We start from the raw sequence: 16855 nt of genomic DNA, 5'->3' as shown, positions 1-16855 counted from the left end.
TATATGAGCAGTTTGATGAAGCAAGAGGATATTGTATTAATAGAACAGAAGTATTTTATTTTCTTATGTTTCCTCTTCAGAATAATGGTCTTAATTATTTAATTTGAGATGGTCTTAATTATTTCTCCCTTAAAACTGAAAGAGCACCAATGATTTCTAAAAGATGAATTAGACAGAAATAGAAAACCAAAGTATGCTGAATGATAGCAGCCTGATAGGCCAACATTAGAAAAAGAACCAGAGTGAATTATTATATTCTGCCATAAAAATGCTTGCAGCCCTTTCCTTTAAGGCAGCTTTTGAAGAATATGTCAATGTTGACTATGCTCATCCTTCTAAAAACAAGCACGCAGGGAGAAAGGATTGAGCTTTGTCTGCTCCTCTACCTTTCTATATATATAGGGTGGTGTGGTTTTGCCCACATGGGGGACCCCTTCAAAGCTGTAGTTGAACGCCCCTTCTCAGAGAAGTTATACTATGTGTACTTTGACTTGGTTGTTTACTGAGATGATCAAATGGGTGAGTGCTCTCTCTCTCTCTCTCTCTCTCTCTGTATTTGCCTTGCAGCAAGGAACCATTTGAGTAGGCCAAAAAAAGCTACTGCCTTGAGCAGTGACCAGTCTGATGTGCTAGAATTCTTGCTCCTCTGGCATAATCCTACTGATATGACATTATTGCTTGACAAGGCTATATTATTTCCCTTCACTAACAGCTACTTTTTTCGGCACCTGGTATGCTGGACATTGTAAAGGACTTAGCCTTATTAAAGAGCCACTTGATATCAGCAAAATTCTTTTGGTTCTCCTGTCAGCAGGCACAAGAAATTGCTGATGTGGCCCGAGCCAAAGTGATTTTTTCCTTCTTGAAATGGAGAGACTTAGCCTTTGACTTTTCCGCTCCTTTAAAGCTCCTGCTCGTTCATTGTTAACTAAATTTCACCCAGGTCCTCAACCCCTGCTGTCCACTCCCCATTTAAAAATGCTGAGGTTGTAATATAATCACATCATCTAAAATAGATCTTTAAAAAAGTTTAAACTATTTGCTGTGCTGTGGCCCAATCTCATTTAAACTCATTTTTTTTCTCCTGTTGTGGCAAGGAAGCTCCTATGTGGAGTTATTTTTATTTTTTTTAAGCAGCCTTAGCACTTTGGCAGCTCTTGGAAAGGCAAACATTGCTTGCTTGATGCATAAGGAATTCTGTCCTGCTTTAAATATGCAGCTTAAAACCCTTACTTATTGAATCCATGGCTTTTCTGATATGGTGCCCCTTCTTAGGAACAATACTACTCAGCCTCCCCAATATCACCTATTACCTCTTTTTCTAGCTTTACCCAGTGCCAGTTGGGAAGAGAAGGGGTGTGTGTGTACTAAAGCAGGGGCTGCCAACCTTTTTATTTTTTTTTTAAGATAATCTTTATTAATTTTCCAAAAAAGGTTACATTGAAGATCAAAACTCAGGAACATAGAAACATATACCCAAAAAAGAAAAAGAAAAAAAGAAAGGAAAAAGAGGTTCTCCTCTTCGCACTTAATTTCAATAACTTCTTTTCAGGACTTCCCCACGTCTCCTCCTATTGTTTCCCAACTCCATTTTATTTGTTCTAGCAAGTTTTTCCCCTGAACATTCTAAACCTTATTTTATTAAGATTACTTAACCCTAGTTTGATTAAAATCATTTTAGTTATAAAATTATACTTTAGTTCATTGTTATGCTAGCATTAACATATATCCCTTAATCCTCTATAACGAAATAATAGAACAGACAAAAATATAGGCATATTTCTAAGAAAAAAGAAAGAAAGATATCTTTCCTAAAGTTGCCACCCTTTCCCTCCCACAGATTCCCCATTCTTGTCCAATATTCTTCATTCTATAAAAAAATAAAAATAAAAGTAGAAAAAGAATTTCAACCCCCTTCAGACTGTTAGGTCCCACCCTTCTCCCCCGGTTTCAATCCTTAATCAAAGTACATTTAATCCATCTTTCTAGCCTGGTGATCTCACATCCGAGGCACGTGAATCTTTCACAGTTCCTTTAAGCCGATTTCTTCGAGAATCTCTCATGCTTAACTCCCAGGATCGAAGACTTTTATTCTTAGTGTTGGCAATAATTCTTTCAGTTAGTCCTGTTTGCTTGTATTCCATATTCCAACACTGTTTCATGAATCTATATGTCCCGAATAGGCCTGTTTTCACCTTGGTCAGTTTGGATTTCTTCTTGGCAAATCTTGGTCTCTCCTCTCTTTTATATAATGTCTCAGCCTTCCCTTCCTTCAGCTCTTTTTGCTTGGCAGATGTCTTTTTCTCCTCAGTCTTGGGTTTTTTCCTTTGTCCAGCTGCCTGTGTTTTGCACAATGAGTCCCTTTTCAAGTCGATTAGTGTACTTTCAGATAGCTTCAGGTCTGGTGGGCTCATAGACAAAACAAGGCCTTTCTTATTCTTCTGTATCAGTTTTCCCACAAAGGAGATCAGCTCTTTCAGGTCAGCACGTATTTCCTGTATTCCTTGTTTTAAATCCATTCTTGCAATGTCCAGAAGTCCCCTCTAGAGGGATTCTGATTTTAATGATCTTTCCCTCTCCGATCCAAAAGTCAAACTTGTTTGTGTCAATCTTTCCTTGTTTGTGATATTTTATGGCAATTTAATCGGCTAAAGTTTCAATTTCCAATTCTTTCAACTTTGACAGCTAATTTGACAGCTGTCAAAAGTATCTATGTCTAGGCAGGCTCTTAACTCGGGTTGCTCCCGGGCTTGAGTAGGGTGATACTTAGTTTCAAACAAAATAGTCTCTTGTCCTCCAGCACCTTAGCTTAGCTCTTTTAAATCTGTGAGATTAGTATCTTTTATCCAGTTACAAATTGTCCCGCAACTTTAGCTGTCAAATCCTTGCTTGCGCTGTTAACAATATGGAGGAGGCGGACTTCCCTTTTTTCATCTCCTCCGTTCGTACCAAATTCAAATCGGAAAATTTGTAATCCAATGTTCAAATTACTCACGGGTTGTTGCTCTTTATTTTAAGTCCGAATTTAGCAGGAAGAAGTCAGCGCTGACTGGAGAATGGCATGCGGCTTCGCCCGGCAGGGGTAGCGGAAGACTCACAGCACCACGCCGTCTCCTGGCACCCGATCCTTAGCCTTTAAAAAGGCTCTTTCACGGGTCGGAGGGGCGCTTACGATGCCCGCCGAGTCACCATGTCCACGTACCCCGTGTACGTGGTTTCTGAGGGTCCCCGTGTCGCCGGCACGGTAAGACCCGATCCCCTGCTGGGCCGATTCCCTCCGGAGCTCGGAGGGAATCCGCCATTAGCCAGACGCGCCAACCCGGAAGTCCGGGGCTGCCAACCTTTTTAAACCAGTGGAGACATCTTGAATATGAATGCTGAGGATGCCAGTCACAAAAGGGTTGCCATGGAGAGAGTGTGTGGCAAAACGCAAAGAAAGACAACTACCCCGATAGATTACTTCCTATGGTAAGCGTCAGGTCATGCCCTGATTGTGTAGATCATAGAATCATAGAGTTGGAAGAGACCACAAGGGCCATTGAGTCCAACCCCCTGCCAAGCAGGAAACACCATCAGAGCACTCCTGACATATGGTTGTCAAGCCTCTGCTTAAAGACCTCCAAAGAAGGAGACTCCACCACACTCCTTGGCAGCAAATTCCACTGTCGAACAGCTCTTACTGTCAGGAAGTTCTTCCTAATGTTTAGGTGGAATCTTCTTTCTTGTAGTTTGGATCCATTGCTCCGTGTCCGCTTCTCTGGAGATCACATTGTAGTGCTTACACACACTGATGCTGATGTTGACTACATAACATGAAGCATTCCTCAGTAGCAGGAAAAATCTACAAGATGGCTATTATCACTCACTCTTATTTTACAGAACTCACTTTGAAAGGACCTGCACATTTTGCTCCAAAATGTTATTTCTAGGCGGGACAGAGACTTACTTCTTTCTTTAACTGAAAGCTCAGAGTCTGAGGAACCTTCCCAGGGGCACCTATTAAAGCCTTCATGAGTGCCATGGTGCCCATGGGCACTTGGTTGGTGACCTCATAATACAGTATCTCAGAGGAGACCATGACTGGAACCGAGGAGCACACCGTTGGGAGGAGATGATACACAGCATCATTTTGTTGCACATTCCACTTGTAACAGTTTAATACTGTTTTGCGTGAAAGTCCCCATTTCCCTGAGTGGCAGAACATTATTGTGGCATATATTGTGGCAACATTATTGAGAAGCAGCACTGGAGGTTTGTGGCATTTTTGTGGCATCTATTTATTGCATAGGGATATTCAGTCAGACAGATGGTGCTAGTCTTAAAAAGCATCATCATAGCCTGAAAAGCAAACATCTGTTTGGAGCCACCAAGGCTCTGTGTTAGAGCTGCAAAATTTGGACTTCTACCCTTTGCTGGCTACATTCGAACTTCCCAACCGTTTCTTCCATGTCCACATCTAAGCACACGAGGGTTTCCTAAGTCATACCCATCAGCTCTCCATGGTCCTTGAAGGAGCGCCTTCCAGCCATCTGAAGCCATTGAACCAGCATCTTCAACCAACTCTTAGAAATATCAGCTGACCATCATTGCCCATTAGCAAGCCAGTTATACCACATGTGGTCATCTCACCTGACACCAGCGCAACTGCATTTCTGTCGAAACAAATTCCTTAAGTTCTCACAATAAAACCACTGGTACCAATCTGCTAATGGGATTGCAGCACAACCCCATGCCCATTTGCTCAGAGGTTAGCGCCACTGTGCTTGGTGCAGTCTGCTCCTAGATGCTTGCCTTTAATGAGATTTAATGCCTTTAATGTATTTAATACCTGAGTATGTTTACATAGGATTTATTTAACTACTGAAAACATTTATCATCTGGTCTTCAGATTGATTTGGAAAGCAAAACATAAAAATACAACACAACCTGGCAACAATACATTATAGCAAGCAGTGTTTGAAATAAGTAGTTTTTTAAATAAGCACAAAATTAAAAGGCCTAGGAAAACATAAAAGCTTTCCATCTGCTACTGGAATGAAGACAGGGAGGGGAGGTAGGCTAGGAAGGTTCATGTCAGAACAGGAGGTCCCCAAGGATGACGACTGCACAGTCGCACAATTAGAAGCCATTCCTCTAATTCCCTGAATTTCTGGGGGGCTGGATAGCATTTTTAATACAGGGCTTAACCATGTTGTTGGGGGCTGAAAAGGTTCACCTTTCCATACAATTCAGGTGTGGTTCAGCAGCTTTAAACAGGCGCCTGTGTTGCTCCAATTCATCTTTCTATCCCCTTGGAGTCCTTGAAGTGGAACAAGCTTTCCATCTAAATAAAAGCAGATCATTCGGCAGGAAGGCTTAGCACTCAAAGCTTTCAGGTTAGGTCTGAAGCTGGTATCTCTGCCTCAGTACAGTGTAAACACAGGGCATGTGGTAATTTCCTTGCCGCAATGGAAACAGCTTGCTATAAGCAGTTTGTATACAAGCTGAGGAATATCTTGTAAATCAGTCATGATAATATGTATAGAGATTTAATATGAAATAATGGCATTTCATAACAGGAGGCTGTCATTGTGTTCAGAAAACATACTCAGAGCCTCCCTGCCCCACCGTTGGATAATCAAATAATTCCAAAGTAGGATGGGTTTTCAAGAATGCCTTGCATGCATAGTCTCAAGTGCACATAACAGATCAATTCATCTATATCAGAAAGATGTCTCCACAAATAAGGCACAGAAAGAAATCCCACTGTTAGCTGAATCTACATGGTTTAATTTAACAAAAGCTCATTTCCTAAGGTTACCTGTCCTGTTAGCCATTAGCAAAGTAAGCTTGGGTGTAAGTTGTTAAAATAATTCTTTGGTGCTCATTTCAGCAGCACACATACTAAAATTGGAATGACATAGAGAAGATTAGCATGAAAATAATTCTTTGCAAACTATAGGATTAGATTCAGGTATAGGATTAAAATTAATGTGAAAGGTTAGCAGTGTCTAACCATCCCACTGATTTCAATGGAAGCCAAGCACAACTTTACTGGGTCTAACCCATCTCCTTTGCATTGGCACAAATGGTTTGAAGGTTGGTATATAGTGCTAAAATACAGGAAAGTAAATGGATGTGACTGGCAGACGGGAAACACCAAAGAAAATCATACCCAGAAGTAGACAGTACACACCAACTGTTTAGTATAAAGAAACTGCCATAAATTTTCAGGCTATTCAGATGTATTAATATAAATTATCATAATGATATGAATTACACAGCTAACAGAGGTTTAATTGAGAAGGTTTGGTTCAAAATCTAATTGCAACTAAAAACTCTGATTGCATTCTTTCTGTTTTTATCATCTGTAAGCAGACACACAGTATGTTTAGAGTATTTTTATTTTTAGTTCCACCATTTTATTCCTTAAAGTGGCCTCCAAGCAGCACACAACAGGGGTTAGAAAGTTTGGTTATTCCTGTTTAATTTCCTAAATTAACAGTAGGGGGGAAGGGTTAGTAGAGGCACCAAATTAATCAGCTATCAAATCTCCACCTATTAAGTTCTTTCATTCTTGGCAGTCCTTTAAAAGATCAAAAATACTTATTTTTGATGGTATTATTCTTCAGCTGGCTTCCTCATTACATCAATATCTCCTGACATTAAAAGATGAAGCATGGCAGTTTAGAGAATTCCGATCATACATTGACCTTTTGCTATAATGAAAGTCATGTGTAAATCTAATCACTCTACTATCTGTATACACTGCAATCTGGGAGAAGATTTGGCATTTAAGTTTCTCATTCTAGGGGCCGAAAAGAGAAGAAAATGTGCTGGAGAAGCATACAAACTATTTTTGTGAAGTTTATTAACACTTATTTTCACATATCTAAAAACATAATGTAGTGTTAGCATTGCTGGGGTCTCTCAGTCCATGTTGCCCAATTACAAATTATTCACAAATTACTCATAAAGCATTTCCATAACAACCATAGCCTTTCCCATTGGACAGGCATGCACATGTTGCCTGGATTGATTTTTAGCTGGTATCTTCTGCCTCACCACAACAGATTTGGCATCTACTTTGGGTGAGCATATAATACCCCATGGCTGAGTGGAGGGGTGAGCTACTTGCCCTTCATTGGACCCACTGGGAAACTCAACAAACCTGCTCCACCTGGACCTGGGTGAGGAGAGTGAAGGTGAGGGCTGAAAAGGGCCCTGTCGTGGGCAGCCTGAGGAAGCTCCATGCACCTTGGTGGCTGCCCATATAAAAGGAAGCTGAGAGAGAGAGAGAGACTAGACTGAGCGACAACAGTTGTTTCCAGGAATCCTCCTTTGTGAGATTTTGTGGGTCAGCTGTGTTTGTTTAGGCCCTGCTAAGAGCCAGGGTGGATGGGTGCAGTCCTTTGTAGGAGCCAGGAACCTGAGAACAAAGGTGAGTCAGAAGGGAAAGGAACTGATATTGGTCTGTATTTATTGGTAATTTTGTATTAATGTACCATTTGTACATGTAACAGGCTATTTTTGGAAACATTTGCTGTTGTTTAAGTTGCCTGTTTTGCTTAGAAATATTCTTTACATATTAGGCAGTATAGAAATGGTCTAAATAGAATAAAAACATACCACCTGTGAACCTTCATAAGGGGAGGAACTGGCTGGAGTGTGTCCCCATCTAAACATCTCCCTTAAAATGAAGGACTTCCAATCTGCCAGAAGTGTTACCACTGGAGGTGGTACAGTTTGGGATTGTACCAAGTGCTGCTCTGAATGTGCAAACTGGCCACCTCAGTGAGTCTGCAACTGAGACAGGAAACTGCATTATTTCTCTCCTATTTCTGGTATTTTAAAACCATATTTGTTTTGTTAAGTACCCCTGTTGTACCCAAGAATCTTTCTCCTTGTTATGTCACTAACATTCCTAAACAAAACCACGTGGAACATGATAGTCAATCAGGTTAAATATCAGGGAGGACAAATAAAGCTGAGGATAATGAAGGCAAAGAAAGAGAAGTTAAATTGTGCCAAGAGTTATTATAATCAAAGCAATGGAAAGGTTTGAGTAAGTACCTTTTCAGTAATTTGTTCAGCTTTGTTGACTATGTTAATATGTTACTTTTGAAGCAAATACCAAAATTAGAGCACTAAACTCTTCTGATGTGCAAGTATTTTGTTCTTTTAGCAAATCCCTTTCATTATCTGCCAAATTAAAAATGATTTAATTTCACTTTTCAGAATTGTGTGCATCTGTTTGAAGCATTTTGCGTATGTTCATGCAATTTGTCCATTTTTTATTGTGTTGGCTAATAAACATTTCATTTATCAATCACGACAATATCATGGATGGTTTTAAATTATGTAAGACTATGAATGCTTCAACTTTGCATGTCCTGTCAACATGGTCATTTTTGTAAGATGCAGTGGCAGTGTGAGAAATACCAACCCAGTCTTCCACCCAGATGAGCAGGTTTAACTTAGGCCAGGGTCTGCAGCCACTGTTTATTGATAATGGAACTTGTGCATGTGCTTTCACACTTCATTCATTAAATATTTAGCAAGGGATAATTATTATATAAAAAGGCGGGAGACTTGCTTCCTTGAAAGACAACATGTTTTCTTCATATATCTATTTTCCTATACCAGCACGGGGACAGGGGACACATGAAAGAGAAAATAACTTACGCAAAGACAAGCACTACAAAATAAGGACAGTTCCTGATAAGTCAGCATAAATGGAAAGTGTATGTATGTATTTACACCAGTCCTATGTACATCCTTACGTTTGAGTACAGGCATGTACGATACTATAGGTGGACTTCATATCCTTTCCCAAAATGTCCAAAGTTTGCTGATGAAAAATCTGAATTTCAGCATACTGTACATGAAGTTGCAAGAAGAAACCAATTCCATACAAGAGAAGAGCCTCACTAATGTTATTAGCAATCAAAGAAAACGGAACATATCCCAAAGCACAAGAGGGTAAAAGCAGAAAGCTTCCTTTGCAGAAACAGAAAGCTTTCTCTAAATTCACCTTGAAAGTACTCCATCTCACTGTGTGATGTTCGATTTCTTTCTTACCTAGCAGGTAATTATAGAACTTCTTTCCCTAATGCATACAGAAAAGGGTCATTTCAACATTTTATGGAGATTGTCACAGTTTGTTCTCCTTGATATCTTTTTTAAAAATTACTTGCTCAGAATATCCATGCTCCCTCCCACTGCATGCTCCCAAACTGCTCCTCATTCGTTATTATTCATTCCTTCATTTCCCAGATTTTGTCCCCTGGCTGTTTCATTTGATATTAAACTGCTTTTGCACGAATATTGCTGAACTCTGCACTTTGAGTTTCTTGTTCCTCTACTTTCTCATTTAAGTCAAGATATGTACGCCATTACCAAGGAATCACTGTACTTTAGGTTTGTGAAGAGAGTGCAGCAAACCCAGCAAGGTACTATGTGAGGCTAAATATATACTCTATACTTTAAAAACAGTAATTCTAAAATGCTGCACCAAGAAATGCTGAATGTCACAGTTTCTATAAATTATGTGAAATAAGCACATTTGTGAATATTAGCTCAATTTGTTTAATTTCTTCTGCTGCTGCTTGTCATGGGAAGAATCCAGGAGTTGTGCAAGGCGCCTCTAACCACTGGGAAAGTGACCCCAGCGTTGGCATCATGGATCCTACCAAAAATTAGTCACATGCTTTTAAGCTTATCCCCAGGGTTATATAAGGTGTAGAAGCTTCCTTTTCATTCAAAGTGAGATGAGCTTCTCAAACTGCTGGAGTTTTCATGTAGTACCAAATTCTGAACATAAAAATAACCCTGCTGGATCAGACCCTAACCCTAACCCCAAAGTCCACCTTGTTCAACACTATTTTCTGCAGTAGTCCATCAATCACATGCTTTTGGGAAGCCCAGAGGTACAGCGTGAAGATAGCTCTCTCCCTCTGTTCTTCCCCAGCAACCAGTATTGACTCTAAAAACTGGAGGCTGGACAGAGTTGGCCACTGACGCCTTTTCCCTCCATGAATTTGCCAAATCCCATTTTGAAGCCATCTGGTTTAGTGGCCCTCACCACATCCTGCGGTAGTAAATTCTGTAAATGGCTTTCTTTTGCCTGCCCTGCCTCTCCTGCCACCACTTACATTGGATGTCTCTGTGTTCCAGTATAACGGGAGAGGAGACACTTCTCTCTCTCTCTACTTTCCCCACACCATGCATAATTTTATAAAGGAGTCTCTCAATTGGTCTTTTTTTCTAAAATAAAAACCCTAATCACTATTGTCTCTCTAAAGTGCTCTGTCCCTTTGAAAATTTCCTGCAGATTGTTTTCATTGGATGAACTGGAGTTCTAGCCATATGAAAGAAAGGAAAATTCTCTCTCCACTTTCTCCCCACCATGTTATAAACCTCTGCCACGCTTCCCATTTGTTGCACTTCTTTCTAGATTAAAATATTTTTCTACATTTTCATGAATTTCATATTTATATCCACTCATCCCTGAAAACATGACCCTTTACCCCATAAGAGACAAAATACTATCAGACACAAATCCCATCACAGCGTGTTCAGAAAACAAATGTAACTCCATCCACAGGGCAGGAAGACAGTCTGCTATGTTGTGTGGAAGGAAACGTACCTGATTTCAGAGTCAACCCTCAACACAGCCCACTAGATTCCCAGTGAAATAAGGTATATTTCAAGAACATAAACAGAGAGCAACGTCGTGCCATTGGGCAAATCACTTACCCAGACATTTCCGTCTTGGTGATATGGCTTCCAGTTTCTCCCGGTATCACTATAAAGCATCCGGTACTGCGTCACCCAGTCAGAGCTGCTGTATCTGCCTTGAGTAGCAATGGAGCTGATCTGCTTCCTGTTGCCAAAATCCACTTGCAGCCACTGGTAATGATCACTGTCTGACGGACACCAGCCTCCAGCCCCTGAGAAGTTAGATGGAAAGACAGGTATTTACACTGTTTAATACCTAACGGAGCTTTCTTGGAAATTACCCCAGCTGAAAGATTGTGGGTGGCATGCCACTTAGATTTACTCAGAGTAGACATTAGTAACATTTTGCCATGTTCCCTAATTTCAGTGGAACAGTCTCCCTCCGGAGGTGGTAGACTCTCCTTCCTTGGAGGTTTCTAAGCAGAGGTTAGATAGCCACCTGTCATGGATGCTTTAGCTGAAATTCCTGCATTGCAGGCGGTTGGACTAGATGACCCCTGGGGTTCCTTCCAACTCTACAATTCTATCCTTCTATTATACAATAAGTCTACTCTGAATAAAACGTAGTGGAACACCACCCATTGAAACCACTGAACATGATTGAATTAAGTTGGTTTCAATGCATCTATTCTGAGTAAAACTTAACTACCACACTTTAATTCTGATTATACACCTGCTAGAGATGGAAGAGGAGTGTGTGTAAATTGATTTTCCCATTTTGAGGGGAAGAGCAGAAAGTGTGTGTGGTTTTTTTTAAAAAAAAGTTTCAAAACTGCCATGGCAAGGAGGGAAGTTCTCGCTGCCTACTATGCCACTGAAGCTTTTGGCAGAGACAGATGCTTTTAAAAGAATAATGCAAGGGGGGTGTGCAAGAAGCTCTGCTCCACTGTACAGAAAACTTCTTCCCCTCCCGACAACATTTGAATTTTGGGCACAGGAATGGCCAAACCCACCCCACCCCCACCCCCACAATTTACCAGCTGCTGAATTGTGACAAATTGAGAGTGACTGTTTTGGTCCACCCAAGTCACTTTCACAAATTTTGAAATTATTCACACTCCACACAGACTCCACATGACTGGGTGCCTTACACAACATGGCTCCAGCAGCCATTCTCACGATGATGGTGTAAGATGTTTCCTGCAGCATTGTTTCCAAAAGTACTAATTCACACTAGCTTTTCTTTAGATGGCCACTTGCTAGCAGTGTAAACAGACCCTTTGGGAAGATAATAGGGTGTAGGGGTTTATAAAGCTCCCTCTGAGACATTTTTTTATGCTCTACTTTGTCCACTCTGTGGAAAATTTCTTCACTGAGAGGCAGACGACAGAACCACAACACAGCTTCAGCAACAAGCTGCACTGCTCTTTTCTGTGAGTTTCCAGTAGGAACGTGTGCAGCCTCTTTCTGAAGGTTTGCTGGTTATCCAACCCATTTTGCTTCCCTTGAAGTGTCTCAGAAATTTCTTTCACCCAGGTTAGAAGGAACCTCAAAATTATTCACTTTGGGCAAAGCTCAGCAGTAGCTCTGTTATGGTGAATATATATCAGTCGAGTATTATATCCTTATACCTTCATAATAACTGTCAAAGTGTAATAACTTCAAAGCTTCAACAAATTTGCCACAACATCTCACGTCAGGCTTGACTAGTGCAATTCAGTGACAGGTGATTTATTCTCTGTGTCCTTCCTAAGTTCCCACATTAAAGGACCATTTCAAATTAAGTGAGAGGGGAAAGAGCACCTACGTCTAAACTCTCTGCAGCACCGTAGCATTCATTGAAATGTATAAGCTTGAAAGATTTTCATCAGTGAAACATAAAGGGGAGAATGGATGACTTTCATTTTGGTTGGCTGAGCATATAGGGGTATCATGAAGTACATTGAGCTTTGCTTGACAAATGTTTTATAGCTGTTGGTGGGGCAATGAACTGATTTCCAATGCAATGGAGTTAGCAGTTGTTATCATCATACATTAAACTCTCTTGAACCATCTCCCTCTTTAAAGCAATTTTTGGGGATCTGTCTCTTGAAGTTGCTGTGGACATTTTATTCCCACATTTATTTATTTGAATCTTTGTAAACTGCACTTTCACAGGAAATAAAAAAGGGTGGCATACAATATAAAAACACAATGCTATAATAATAAAGCATCAAAAGCATGCCAATAAACTTACTGGGGTTGCCACCAAACCCAAAATTCAAATTTGACCTATCCGCAGCAGCTTGGGGGGTGGGGCAAGAGGAGGGGACTGCATTGGAGCAGGCTTCACTCTGGTCCACTCCAAAAGTAGGAAAGGGGGCCGGAGCTGATGGTGGCAGCACAGCTGAACCCCAGAGCATCACCCACCCAGCTTTCCCTCTAACTTTATCCTTCTTTACAGGCTAACCTTTCTCCTTCAGGTCCATGGGTGTTGCTACGGTCAGAAGATGGTTGCTGTTTTATTCAAAGTCGGGAAGGAATTTCCCCTGCTCTGCAGGTTTTGCCTTCCCCATAGCAATTGTCACAACTTTGGGGGTTTTAGGCCTTGGGTGGAATCCTTTAGAAGGGGTGGTGTGGTGACTCACCCCTTTTGTGGCGGCGATATCAGGGTTCCCTGTTAGAGGGGTCTTGAAGCGAGTTGCTGACCACAAACACACAGCGGCGGGCCATAGAGCTCCCCTCAGCAATGCAGGAGGCAGTCAGCTGTGTAAACATGTTTTGCAGTGTCCCACATTCCTGAATTGACCCTGTCTTGCCTCAGACCCCCCAGTTGGGGGCTGAGAGGGATACACACCCAATGCTTGAGCCAAGGTTTCCTACATCTGAAATTTAATAAAGTTGTGGCCATTTTAATATCAAATATGTTGTCATGCCTATTCCTTGATCCTGAGGTCTGGCTCCCAGAAGGGGGGGGGGGCTGCGCCTGGGCACGCAAGCCGTAGAGCCAATTCACGCATCCTGCTAAACTGTTGATTATCATGACATCTACAAACCGCAGTGAGACTCACACATCAGCCCTCTCCATAGCTGTCAACTTTCAGATTTGAAATAAGGGATCAGCAGCCTCACCTATCCCGGGGACAGTCTACGGGATATCTAACAATCTGGGATAGCAGCGGGAAGCAGTGGGAAGTGGCGCTGGAATAAGGGAATTTCCCGCAAAAAAGGGAAGGTTGACAGCTATGGCCCTCTCCCTTCTCCTTTGGCACAACTTTGTCCTCCCCTTTCCAGTTAACAATAATTTAGTCTTGCATTCAAATGCTGAACATAACAAACAAGCCCATTATTTGAAGCTGGATTATTTCACACACATCATAAATAAACTAAATTGGTTCATTGCATAAGGACAAAATGACAGTACAGTTTATAAAAAAAAGAAGCAAAAAATTTCAACCTCTTTCTTTTGGCCATGCCAAAAGAAGCAGAGGGGTTGGGGCAGTTTGTGAACCCAAGACTCACTGCAGCACAGTAAACTGTGGACTGACCCATGTTAGAGTTGAGCAGTCCAATATTTATTCCTAAATAAATGCCACTGAGTTCAGTGGGGTCTCTCTCTCTCTCAAGCATTCATAGGATTGCTACCTAAGAATGCTTGTATTATGGGTAGCAAGGTATAAAGAGAACGGGACACACACATTCCTAACAGAATGTATAGAATTTGTATCCCAAACAGGAATAGCAATACCATTTTAACATGCATTATGTACAGATTCAAACATCCTTCCTCAGAAGTACCGGTAAATCCCACTGAGTTTGGTGAGACTTACTCCCTTGTGAAGCTGCTTGGGAAAATTTGAGCCTTAGTTAAAAGGATTTGCATTCCCTTCCTGATAGGCTGTACTTGAAATTCATGATGCCACACGAAGCATGAGCACTACGAGATAGTCTAGGATGTAACATCACTTTTGTCCGGCATATTCTGAATGCTTAAAAAAGCAAACTAACGATTAAACCAAACTACTAGAACACTAGAATCATATTTCTTGGTGGCAAAAGACCTTTCTACTAGGCAGATCTGTCTGAGATTCAAGCAGGCTCTGCTGACTCATGGAGAAAGCTGTTTTGCTCCCTAGGAAACCTCACCAGCAGCAATCACTCACTAAATTGATGACAGAAGGTCTGCTTCTTCAGTTTAACCTTTGGGTATCACAGTCTATAGATGCCTCTAGCCTCTTTTTCCAGAGCAAAACCTGTCACAGAGGAGGTCTTAGCAGTGCAGAATATAAAGAGCCAAACAGTCTGTCACTAACATGAACCAATCCCTGCTGTGTGTACAGACAAATATGCTAGCATTTTTTACAAATGATTAAAGAGAGCGAATCAAATACATACTGCTTAAAAACAATTTACCTTTGAAGTTACAAAAAGAAAAGGCAAAGTCAGGAGATTCACCCAACTGCTACAGCATACCCTCCAACATTGCTCCGATGAAAAGAGGGACATTCTATGCTACACCAGAAAGCTTCTCCTGTGTTTGACCTCACCGCACATATAGGCAGCATCTGCACATCAACATCGGTCATCTTGAGCCAAGTGCAACCTCTCAGCCTTACCTACCTCACAGGATTGTGGTAAAGAAAAAAATGTGTGCTGGAAGGGATCGTGTACAACACCTTCAACAGATAAATGGAATGAAATAAAATTTTAGCTGTACCCTGCCTTGAGTCCATGTCAGGGGAAAGGGGGTGGGTTATACATTTATATAATGTATATATAAAATGTATATATAAATAACTGTGAGGATAAGGAACATTTCAGAGAGTAAATCCTATTGAACTCAGTGGGACTTAGTTCTGAGTAAAAATGCATAGAATAGCAGTGTAAGGCTGCACAGTTACCTAGGAGTAAGCTCCATTGAATACAGTGGGACTTACTTCTCAGTAGATAGTGTAAGGCTCCATTTACAATAAATGAATAAACACTCCACATATTTCCTTAAAAAAATGGCTGGCTGCTGAAGCACTGAGATTACAGAATTTAAAATGGATTAGTGACATTTTCCTTCAAAATTATGGGAAGGGCTTCTTGTGACAGCTTCACTATTTCCTTCATTTGGTGCAGAAAAATTATTTTCCATATAAGCAGGACTCTGTTTTTGAACCTACACACATACACACACACACACACACACACACACACACCACTTTTAATTGTTCTCCGAGATATGGAGGGGAGGAAAAAGGAAAAATAGGACATTCTGGGATCAAAACAGAATCCAGGACGGCTTCTGTAATTCCAGGGCTGTTCCTGGAAACTCAGGACACTTGGAGAGTATCCTACTGCTGCTACTTCAACTGCCACTTGTTTATAAAGCACCTCAAAAGTTAGGCGCTCTGCTGTGCTTGAGTTAAAGAAGTGACAAACCCTGCCCATGGGCGGTTTTGCTTTTCAACCTTCAGCAGCCTAGGACACTCTAGCTGAGTACTACAGTTTCCATCAGCACCAGGCTGGTGGGGTGGTGACAGCTGGGGCTGGTGGAAGTTGAAGACCAAAACCTCTGGAAGGCATCAGGTTGGCATTTGTTGTTTAGTCGTGTCCGACTCTTCGTGACCCCATGGACCAGAGCACACCAGGCACTCCTGTCTTCCACTGCCTCCCGCAGTTTGGTCAAACTCATGTTGGTAGCTTCGAGAACACTGTCCAACTATCTCATCCTCTGTCATCCCCTTCTCTTTAAGCCCTCAACATCAGGGCACAACATCAGAGTCTTTTCCAGGGAGTCTTCTCTTCTCATGAGGTGGCCAAAGTATTGGAGCCTCAGCTTCAGTGTCCTTCCAGTGAGCACTCAGGGCTGATTTCCTTAAGAATGGAGAGGTTTGATCTTCTTGCAGTCCAGGGACCCTCAAGAGTCTCCTCCAGCACCATAATTCAAAAGCATTCATTCTTTGGCGATCAGCCTTCTTTATGGTCCAGCTCTCACTTCCATACATCACTACTGGGAAAACCATAGCTAACTATACGGACCTTTGTCACTGGATTATGGAGAAAGCTAGAGAGTTCCAGAAAAACATCTGTTTCATTGACTATGCAAAAGCCTTTGACTGTGTCAACCACAGCAAACTATGGCAAGTTCTTAAAGAAATGGGAGTGCCTGATCGCCTCATCTGTCTCCTGAGAAATCTCTATGTGGGACAAGAAGGTACAATTAGAATAT

At 41.4% G+C, this 16855-nt stretch overlaps 1 protein-coding gene across 2 annotated transcripts in view; it reads right to left on the bottom strand.

Moving 5' to 3' along the window:
* Positions 1-16855, bottom strand: part of CNTNAP2 (contactin associated protein 2) — a 950652-nt gene that overhangs the window by 538611 nt on the left and 395186 nt on the right. For both annotated transcript variants that reach the window (XM_028751461.2, XM_077916554.1), the window contains exon 3: positions 10738-10931. In XM_028751461.2, coding sequence (XP_028607294.2) covers positions 10738-10931 — 194 coding nt within the window. The remainder of the gene's footprint in view (positions 1-10737; positions 10932-16855) is intronic.

This window comes from Podarcis muralis, chromosome 12, assembly GCF_964188315.1.
Source record: "Podarcis muralis chromosome 12, rPodMur119.hap1.1, whole genome shotgun sequence".
Lineage (NCBI taxonomy): Eukaryota > Metazoa > Chordata > Lepidosauria > Squamata > Lacertidae > Podarcis > Podarcis muralis.
The sequence above is the reverse complement of the archived record's forward strand: the minus strand, read 5'-3'. Positions and strand labels throughout refer to the sequence as shown.